The sequence below is a fragment of the Cyprinodon variegatus genome, unplaced genomic scaffold (assembly GCF_000732505.1).
Source record: "Cyprinodon variegatus isolate N-32 unplaced genomic scaffold, C_variegatus-1.0 Scaffold111, whole genome shotgun sequence".
Lineage (NCBI taxonomy): Eukaryota > Metazoa > Chordata > Actinopteri > Cyprinodontiformes > Cyprinodontidae > Cyprinodon > Cyprinodon variegatus.
The window spans coordinates 1325555-1336781 of record NW_015150564.1 but is presented as its reverse complement, the minus strand read 5'-3'; the positions used below and the strand labels follow the sequence as shown (position 1 = coordinate 1336781).

General features: G+C 38.2%; 1 protein-coding gene across 7 annotated transcripts in view; it reads right to left on the bottom strand.

Annotated features, from left to right (window-relative positions):
• ntng1 (netrin G1) overlaps positions 1-11227 on the bottom strand; it is a 168173-nt gene that overhangs the window by 91813 nt on the left and 65133 nt on the right. For all 7 annotated transcript variants that reach the window (XM_015374994.1, XM_015374996.1, XM_015374999.1 and 4 more), the window contains exon 3: positions 1558-2201. In XM_015374994.1, the coding sequence (XP_015230480.1) occupies positions 1558-2201 (644 nt within the window). The remainder of the gene's footprint in view (positions 1-1557; positions 2202-11227) is intronic.

Below are 11227 nucleotides of genomic sequence, written 5' to 3'. Positions count from 1 at the left end.
TATTTGCAATGCACTTTACATTTGACATTAAACCTCAAAGTGCAATATGAAAGCCATTCCAAAGGTTTTGGGACTCTATTGAACCTCGGTTAGAGTTATACTGGAATAACACTAACAGCATGAATATTTTAAGTTAATTTTACTCAAATAGAACTGTATGATGAAACCTCAGGGTTTAAAAGTTCACAGCTCACGATGTATGTTCTTAAACCGTATGGCCCGATGCTCTGATGCGATCTAATTGCTCACAGTGTACGTCCAAAAATCCACACCTCGGACTAAGCAGCAAGACAATTCCCTTGTTTGCACATTCAAAGTGTTCCCGCTTCAACAGCAGGATTTGCCCACTAACACCTCACGAGGGCCGAGTGAATTTCAAACATGTTTAATTTTCTCCCAACCTTGCGATTCCTGCTCATGAGGTGGTCGTGAGAGGCTTATCGCCCCTCGTTACCCCTTGTATACTACACAACACAGGAGGCACTGTGAAGAGGCGGAAAGTTGGCAGGATTCAAATAATTCTCGCACTACTAGACAATCGCCCCGAAAAGGTTAAAAAATCGGAGTGTATGCCCGCCTTAAGTAGCATTTTTATCAAGTTTTCTTTTCTGTTGCTTGAATAATTTCTTAAATGGTACCTTTTTACTTTTATTAGTTTATTTTTTAAAGATGTTGAAGTAATTCTACTCTGACTTGAGCATGATTTTTGGGTCCTTTTCTCCTAACTGTATGTTCAATATTAATTTCCATTCTTCTTTTAGTATATACACTGTAAAAACGACCTGAAAATGAGTAAAAATGTCTTAAATTAAGTGTATTTTGACTTAATTTGAGCAGCTAAATAAGAAGATCTGCCAATGGAATTAGCATTTTTACTTTTAAAATAAGTGAAAAACAAAATAGTTAGATGTTATGCACTTCAAATAAGAGACTGCAGTTGTTTTTTCTTATTTTTAATGTAAATTGCCTTATTCCATTGGCAATAAGTCTCACTTACCTGCTTAATTCAAGAAAAAATGCTCTTATTATAAAAAAAATTGACTTACTTTGATGTCATTTTTTGCAGTGTAAGCTTAAGATTTTTTGGGGGGTTCTTGCTGGATTCCTCACTTACACCCCCCGCTAGTCCATCTGTGCTCCATGTACTGATTAACATGTTTAAAACCTCCATGTTTTTCTGTTTTTATATAAAAAACCTTTATGATACTCAAACCCAGTTTAAATCTGCATGCTGATCCAACTTGTAAGCTGAAAAGCATGAAATAGACCTTACCTGCCTCAGCTGATTTATGCTGTACAGTATTTTCAACAATAGGGAAGAGGCTATCAGGTATCCTTAAGAGGATGTCGGTTGTGGAGAGTATGTGGCAATGAGTTACCTACCTATATTGTGTCACACTCGAAGAATTTAGCTTTTAGGCTTCCTCGATAATCTCCTCATATGAATTTTGTACCATATAAATGATTTGAAAGCTCTAAGCATGGTCAGAAAACCAAACCAGACAATGTCTGTAAGGGGTTAATAGTTTTTCATGGCATTATATCGGAGTATCTTACCTGCCCTGAACTTTGATGTCAGAGATGGCATAGAAGTATCTCGATAGGCTGTTCTCATCTACCACTGTAGCCCCAGTGGCAGGCCGCAGGAGCCGAATTCTCAGATCGGTGATGGTAAAGAAGTCCCTCAGGTTCTTGGTTGTGTCCAACTGCCCATAAAGCGAGGCCATGTTGTGCAGCCTGGGCCCAGCAAACAGTGCAAACCTGTCCTTGATCTCAAAGCGAACAGTTTTGTCATACTTCCACACATACCCTCGTGAGTAATCCTCTGTGCAGATGATGTCCAGCAAGGTATGCTGGGACAGGTCCTGTGCTGTCTTGGGCTCCATGGTGAAGGCATCCAGGCAATCTGTGGCATAAAACTGGTAGGGTTGCCAGGTTCGCCCATAATCTAGAGATTTTTCCAGGACCATCTGCTCAGGTCGGCCTGACTCAAACGTGATGACGATGTCATCAGTCAGCTCAATGGTTTTGTTCCAAGATAAAGTGATGTTGACCAAAAGGGCTTTGGGGTATTTCTTCCAAGTGGTGGACTGCCAGAAGGTTGTGGGGTTACGGCCCTCGATGTCAAACATCAGCTGTGGAGGGTGCGCGAGTTCCTCAGTGCTGGCGTCACATTCATTATTACACATGTAAGGATTCTCCTGCAAAGAAGAGAAAATAGATAGAAGGTGTGAAAAAAGCAGAAATACATCCATAATGTTAACCTGAACATGAGACTACCACTACATTTAAAACAAGGACCATTTAAATTGCTTCTTAATCACTTTCTACAAATATATATAGACTCCGCCTAACATACTGGCAAAAAGTTGAGCTTTGGTTTGCTCTCAACAGGGTACCTACTTCTATGCTGATTTAGCTTCTTTTTTAAATTATGATTATTGCTCCTCTTGTATAGAGCTGACAGTGTAGGTGTAGGCTTGGTGTAGGCTTGCAGGTGTGTCTTAATCTCTGTCTGTTTTCGGATGATTGATAGGTTTGCAGTCAGATTTTTAAGCTTGATATATTTCTTAAAAGGTAATCCTGCTTTAAACTCTGCAGGAACTTTAGCCTGTAACCTGTCTTCTGTGTCCTTGTTTGCTCCCCAATGGTTTCTATCAAGCCTCTGAGGCCTTCACACAACATCAGCATCCACTTGGTGACATCTGAAGACAATCAGTTTCAATGGACTTTGTTTTCATTTGAGATTTGCATTGCCATAATATGTTGAAACTCATATTTTCTTTTCTAACACTTACGTGTTAAACAGATACCAATATGAAACACTAAGATGTGTTTCTTTAATGTTTTGAAGTCAGAAAAAGTTCAAGTGTGATGAAGACACTGTACCTGCAGACCTTGACTTGATTGGTGCTCTTAAAGGAATTAAAATCTTCCCCATCAACCTAATTGTGTGAAGTGGATCTGTGTGCTGTTTGTCACTCAAGCCAGAATTAGACCCTAGGTTTGGAGAGTTTCTCCCCGGGTTTTAATTCATCAAGCACTTTGCTGGAAAGAGGTCTTTCTGAAAACATTTGTCCAATTCACCACAAATCATTACAAGGCAATGTTCTCTCCTCTTGCTCCCTGGGGGCTCGAACTAGCTGTTAGGAGGAGACGGCACTCCTCCAAGAGGACCTTTCAAGTGTTACAAGCTCCAATTTATCAGGACAAGATAATCCACTACTTGATTAGGTGGGAGATGTCACCCTGTGTGTGTGTGTGAGTGGCTGTCTGTGTGGAAGTGAGTGCGGCGACATGGTGAGGAAACAGGGAGAGCAGCTAGACTCTGATGTAAGATGGTGTAATGAAGCAGCGAGGCAGAGATTGAGTAAGTTAGTGGGAGAAACAGCTCCATTCGGCTAATAAGCTTTGCAAGTTTTTCCTCGTCCTCCAAGGCAAGGTGACAATGAAACAGGGTTCTGTCAGGCCCTCTGACTGTTGGAGGGCCCCATTAATATCCTGTCTGAACCGTCCCCTGCAGGTTTCCCTAAGCACTAGACAGCAGCGGAGTCCGGAGGAGACGCTGGATGGGGGGACGGCTGGATAGCAGGGAAAAAGTTTCACTGTGGGTTCTTAGTGTACCGTCTCACGGTGTGAGGTTACGTGTGCCATTAACTGTAGCATCTGGTGCACTCTGAAATACACAGACAGATGTGTAATAACTCATAGATGACAGTTATGTGCACTTGGAAACCGTCGGCAGCCTCTAAAAAAAACCCACTTGGTAGACATTATAGATGTTAGCAATGTAAGGAGCATGGGTTCATCAGGGGACACCTTGTCACAACTTTATAGGTGTAGGAGGAGGAGCGAGATCACTGTGGTTAATTCATGTAGATTATACAGAGCAGTATCCTCGGCTGCGTTTATTTAAACAAATTCTAAGACTGTTAGCATAGTAATAGAGCATTTTTTGTCATTTATCACATTGCTGATAAATTAAATGTTACTAAGGATAGTGTTTCTTATGTTCCACTAACTGTAAAGCATCTTCTTAATTAAAATACATCTAAAATTTATTGTATTAGGGAAGGAAACCTTGATTTCTAGGAGTAAAACTGAATTTGATCTCTTTCCACGGCTAAAGGAGTCGTTGATCCACTGTTCCTTATGACCTTCCAAGTTCCATGAACTGCAATAAAGAAGGTTTTTTTTATTTTATAAAACCTGATAAAGGCAAGTATCTGACAGCAAACTGGTTTTATATTTTCTGATATGATTTTAACTGCATTATATTAAATTCCCATGTACTACATATGCAATAGCAGTTTAACAATATGTAAACAATATTGGTAGAACTCTGCTTTTCCTCTGTCACTCTTCGGACAGCTTCTTTCTCTAAGTCTGTACTCAGAGAATTGCTCACATAAGATACTGACGGCTCATAACTGCTTCAATGAGTATCAATTTAGGGAAAAGGGCAGGGCTATTAAGCAAAGCTAACAGTTAATCTGCAACAGAATGGAGCAACTGATTGTGCAAAGCATGGCAATGAAAACCATTATAAAAACTGAATAACGTAAACAGATTTAAGTTTTCAGGGTTAGTAGATCTCTTTGTTGCTGAAATGATAAAACAAAAATAAAAATCAAATATTGTGTTTGTTACTTTTTTTGATGATGATCTCGACATATTTAAATTGCTTCAGTGATTGAACTTCAGTAAGTCTGTACTTAGCAAAAAAATATCTTCATTTCATGTATGGCTTGTGAGGTCTTATAAAATAATATGATTAATTATGGGGTGGTAAAATAAGAGCTATCTAGCCACAACTGTTTGGTTCACTTGGTTTTTTTTCTTTACTTTTTTAGAAATCATTGAAATCAGCAGAATTAAATTATATTTATTAAGTTAATTCAAGGTTCAAGGTTATAATATAACAAACTGGAAAATGTAACGTTATAACCTTTACAGACAAACAGGAGAGTAAAGCTTTGTCGTAAATCTGAAGACAGATGATTAAAGTTTTTAAAAACTATTTGAAAAAAAAAAGGTTATACGTGTGGTTTGCAAATGTCCCAAACAAACATGAAGAAATATACTTCTGTTCTGTTTGCATTTTGCCACAGGCCACACAGAAGGAAAACGAACATCTCATTTATGTGAGAAAGCAGTAAAACTTTTGGGGCCTTCAGGGAAAAAGCTAACGTGAACACTCTCCATCCCCCTGGCGATACCTGGCAGAACCATTATAAAAGATAAACTGAGCAGAGCTGATGAGAAGACAATTGCGAGCATTTTGAGAACTGTGTCATTACATTATACATCACTCGTCATCCCCAATGAATTCACTGAGATTTGTGGTGTTAGTCTAGCAAAACTTAAAATTATATTAATACTTGTTCTATGAAGTTAAGGTTGATTTTGGGGGAATAAATGTTTTGAATTTCCTTTAACGTATTTGCTAAAAGCATATAGATTTTCTTTCTGAAACATAAAATGAACAATGCTGGGTTTATTTTATTAGTTTTTTTAGCTATAAATCACTAGAACTTTTAACTTTTGGGATTTAACTGATCCCAAAAGTAAAACTAAAATATAAAGCAATGTCTGCAGATAACTTCCCAACAGTGTATTATATTGCTCTTTAGTCCTAAGAACAGTTCTACCCGTTTTTCCTCTACAATCTTAAAGATACATTTAATGCTTTCAGATTTTATAACCAAAGTAAACTTCTAGAAATCTGTGGGTATTATTTGCACCTTTACTTTATAGATGTGTATATATTTTTTTGCCACCATGTAAAAGCCACATACGAGTCACATGCTCACATTGCTCCCTTCGCCTGCACATCTCTGTAATCAGACAAAGATGTATCCCTATCGATCCCTGAGGCCACGCAGCTGAAAATTTGCTGTGTGCAGCACCTGGCAGCGCTGATCACTGGCCAAGCGACCCCCCCACCCCCCTGAACTGAACACACAGGTTAAAACCTTTCATTAGTGTCTTCTCTGCTTCTCGCTTAACGACAAAATACTGCCCTTATGAAGATCAATAACCTCACCCGGCTGCTGGAGAAGAGTATGGAGATAAAAAATGCTGAGTATACTGGCCTCGTGAAATCAATAGCAGATTTCTGTGTTTTACTGTGGGGCTCTCCGCGAATGAATTAATGGCCTGGTACGCATTAAAACAATTGATGGCACCCGGCAGGACGACAGCAGCATTTTTGTAATTACTGAAGATGTTTCTATTAATCCAAACCCAATGATAAGTGGGCAGTTCGGGTGGGGGAAGCCTCTAGAGATTAAAGAGCCGGCAGTGGGGTTACTGTGGCGGATAGGTCACGCCAAATCAGTGCTAATAGAGATGCCTCCAACCCACCTAAAACACGCCACTTAATCCGATTATTAGCACTATGATGCACTGAGTTGAAGGCAAGTTCTCAGTGTGTGTAGGCGTCGGGTTTGGTGTTCGTTTACTAGTGAGTCAGGTGCTCATGGGTGGATTTAAGAAGCTGTTCTAAATTCCTTCACCACAGTTACCCTAATTGTCAGGCTAATTTAACCGACCAAGAGAAGAAGAGAAAACGCGCAGCAGGTAATGATTGAAACTATGATCACTCAGCTGCACTCTAGAGACCAGCGCTGTCTGCAGCACTGAGGTCAAAGGGTGGGTGACTTGTCTGATGTTTTGCAAGGCGAGGCTTTAAAGGCGCCTATCGTCGTGGTAACAATCTGTACTGCTTAATTTAAAGCGAGCAAACTTTTTAACAGCTTTAGTTCCTGTTTATTCTGAATAAATTTCATGTAATGTACAAAAATACAGCCACTTTCTTATGCAGGTTTACATTTGACCAAGATACAGTAATTATTGATAATTGTTTTTTTGTGTCTGGTGTTTATTCAAAAAGCAATAACCTTTAACCTCTCTGTGAAGGTAAAAAAAAAACCTTGGTTTATCGACTGGCATTTGCTGGAGGGATGAAAGAGCTGCAGTTAGGTTTGTTATAATATTGTTATATATATTATTAGGAGAAATGCACAAAAGAGGAAAGGAGCAAGAGAGGTAACCAAGGTCCTGCCTGCATCTGGGTTTCAATAAGATATGGCCGTACGGCCTGACAGCCTTGGCTCAGCCACACTGTGACGACTGATGGAGGATGGGAGTAGCGGGAATATAAATTTACTAACTGCAGACAAGCCATCCAGATAGATGGGCTCACACCAATCAAACCCATCCATTTGTGAGACAGACACTTTGGAGGTGGGGCTCGGAGAGCAAATTGAGTCCACACTATCGTTTCTACTGTCTGCTTTTCTAACTTGCTGTTAGATAGGGGCAGAGGTTATCCCCCTAGCAGGGCTAAAACCCTAACCTTTCAATGGTTCAGTGGTTGTGATCTAAGCATCTTTATCTGTTAGGATGACTCAGTAAAAGCTGCAATTTAAATCCAATTAAGAATTTTAGGCAAAAATGGATGGTTAATATTTCCTCTATCCAATCTTACTTTTTTGTGAAGAATATTCAGGAAAATATCAATGTTTAGATGTCTCTAGATTTACAAAGATGTTAATCTAAGAATGTCATAAATTAAATCTCGAGTTATGATTTATTCCAAACATAATTGATTTAACGGATACGGTTGTGGAATACTTTTATGTGTTTTTTTTAAGTCATCCACTGATTTGAATTTGCAGTTTGAATTGAGTTAATATAAAACTGGAAAATACAAATCACTGATGCTGAGCACATCTCTGTGTCCCTTACATGACTAATAAAAACATATGAGCATTTCATTTCTGATCTGAGACTAACCTAATCTTATTTGTGTCCAAAAACACCTGCTCAGTATGCGCAGAGCTACTGTAATTCATATGGTGATTGTTAAAATTTTACAACATGGGTGACTGTTTTATTGCATCAGCCGTGTAAAATTTCTCTCCATCCTCTCTCTAGAAGCATGATTTCGTTTTTTTTTTGTTTGCTTTCCTCCATGTTTTTACTTCTTTTTCATTGGAAGGGTGAGTGCAGAGCACAGGGGGTTAGGGGGTTAAAGCTATCCCTGTGCCAATAATGAGACCTTGTGTTCCACAATAGATTCCTTCAGCCCGATCCAGGGGCTTGACTGTGGCAGTGCTCTCTCAATTTCAAAGCCTCTCCCTCTCTCTCCAGAGTTATGCTAGTGCCATTACAGGACCCCCTCCCTCCCCCCATGCCGATGGGTGGCGCAGACAGAAAGAGGAGCTTAACCTGGACGTGGAATGAATACATCATGCCAGTGTGACAGATTACAGTGGTAATAGACACCCTGGCCAAATCCTGACAAGGATTACAATCATATTTTCAAATGGCTCAGGGTCGGTTGAAGGTTGCCTGGCCTGCACCATGTCAGCCAAGCAGACATGGGTCTGAAATCTCAAAGAGAAACCTAACATACTTCTTGTTGTCCGTTATGTAAATGACAATTATTACAGCTAATACAATTGTGTTGGTGGTTTTAAATGCAATCTTTTATAATATAAGAGAAAGTAAGAGAAGGATTTTGCAATTATTAATTATAATTTCAATTAATTTTAATTTTTTTTCTGTACTAAAAGGTTTTTTAATCATTAAATCAGAGTATAAACATAAAGCTAACACCCATATGGCATGTAAAAGAAAGCCTTCACATTTACCTAGTTCTATGAGAAAAAAACATAGGGCCTTGTCTCAAAAGTGGGGCAGTTTAACCACAATAATTAAAGAAGTTCATATTTATGTAAGTACAGTATTTGAACGTACAAACTATATACCACTTTGCAATTGAAAAAAAGACTATCCATTGTTGAACTAAAACAACACAATCAAAACCTTCTAAGAATGTATCATAAATATATTTGTAAAGATCATATTTAATTTTCATTTTTAAAAACTAATACAATTTCACATTACCACTTGATGTATAATAAATTGTCTTACAAATTGAAGTCGTTCAATAAAAAAGAAAAATAAGTTTAGATGGGTATTTGAAACAGAAACACCCATCTAAACCTTATTCCTCCAAAATGGGTGTTCTAAAGGTTTGAAACAGACCTAAAGTTCTATGTTACTTAGAATAAAAACCATACAATGTCATATATCTTGTGCTGTCTCTTTAATGGTTGTAAACCTGCTCTTTCTATTTATATGGCAAGAAGTATAAAAGCAGGTGGAAATTGTTGTGACTATTGATAGATGGTATTGTTTTGTTTTTTTTGCATCTGCAGTATTTTGTGCAAGAAAAGAGCAAGCAGAGCATTAAGGACCTTTGAGAAAAGAAGATGAAACAGCGCTGTGTTGTTAATTTGTGAAGAAATAGAGCATTTCCTTTGTTTACTTATAAAAGCTAAATTCAGGTGCATAAAACAAATTAAATTGACCAACAACTTGTGAAGATACAGAAAACTGCATGCAAGCCAAACGTGGCCAAATTTTTATAAAAATATGGGACTGAGGGTAAAAACTAAACTGATTAAGAATGGTTTTAGGATTTTCAGAAACAGGTGCTTGATACCATCTTAAATCTGACCTACATCTGAAAAAAATAAACATTTAGACAACAAGTCTAAAGTCTGGAGTCCAATGTATCAGCCTACCTGTGTATCCATGTATGTTGTTTTCACGAAATTTACTATTCCTAAACTTTACTACTCATCTAGAGGTCTGTAGTCTTGGACAGGTCCTTCTTGGCACTGGTCTATAACGATCCAGGTCAAATTTGCATTCCAATTTAGGCATACAGCATGATATACTCTTGACAGGTCATCATTTTATGCAGTCAAGACCTAAGAGCATAGAAGCAGAATTGTTCCTGAATGTAATATATAGTCATCGGTTAAGTTGATATAAATGATTTTGACAGTGAGAGAATAACTGGAGGACCCGTGAGCCCATGAATCCTGACTATGACAAAAAAAAAAATTCTTTTTTTAAAACACTCTAAAATAATTCTATGCTAAAACTCAGAAAGCAGGCCACAGACTACCACCAAAAGATTTTCAAAGGTTACGTATTTCTCTAGTAGAACCACTTGAGACATTAAACAGAGTTCAGTGTATCGCTGCACCATGTGGCCACCTTAAGCACCTCTGTGTCTAGTCAACTGAAAGAAGGTTATTGGGTTAAACGATGTATAAACATAGCTGTGTTGAGCCCTTAATGATTACTGGCATCCATTGACTTAGAGAGTTCATGAGCCTTAAAACAATAACAGGGGAAGTCAGTAGCTCATGACCTCTGCACATTCAGAAGATATAAAAACAATTTTATATTCCATTACCTTTTATACGGCAATGGAGACCCCTTTAGGCACTGTTGTGATCTGCTTTGCAGGATGATGTCCTCTTCTTAATGGTATATTTCTCAGAGTAAGGGCTGCGATCAAGGTATGTTTGATGGTTGCAAGGGTGCCATTGGAGTTGGTGGTTATCTTAGCAGGTAAACAGTCTGCTACTCAACACTGGCACAGCTCTGTGAAGTAATTATTTATGCAACAGTCTCCCTTTAAATGACTTGTTTTATGTCTATGGCAGAAGACAATTGCATTTTAATTTCAAAAGATATTATGCCAAAGAAAGACCTTAGATCCTGAAGCTAAAATAAAACAAAACACTTTGAAAGCTATCAGTTTGACTCAAAATAAACTACTTGCAGATTTTATGCATGTTTTATCACCTACATACTAAACATAGCTTCCAGAATGCTTCTGTGAATAAAATACTTTAGATTCTGCACTGCTGCTCAAAGAATCTTAGGACTTGATGACAGTTATTTTTCACTCTTGTTAACTGCCATCCATCTTTTATTAATATGAAATTTCAGCAGTTATACACTAGGGCACAATCGATATTCTCGCTACCTCAGATCAACATCTCTCAGTCAAGCTGTCCATTCAAATAAACCAGATTTTAAGTGTGTAGGACCACACAAAATTAGCTGGATGACTTAACTACATGTAATCTTTAAACTGGGAAACCAATAAACAACATAAAATGTCATACCACTTCATCTATTAATGGCATTCTTATTTTTCACCATATCATAATGAGCTTCTATTGCAGCGCTCTAATAAAGCTGGACACTTTACCCTAAGGGGAGATGTGGATCACTGTCACGTTGACTTACCTAAAGACCTGACTTCACAACAGGGACACTGTCATAGTTTCCTTCCAGTTTACACAAACACCAAATCCATGGCACGAGAGTCTACCGTAACATATATGCT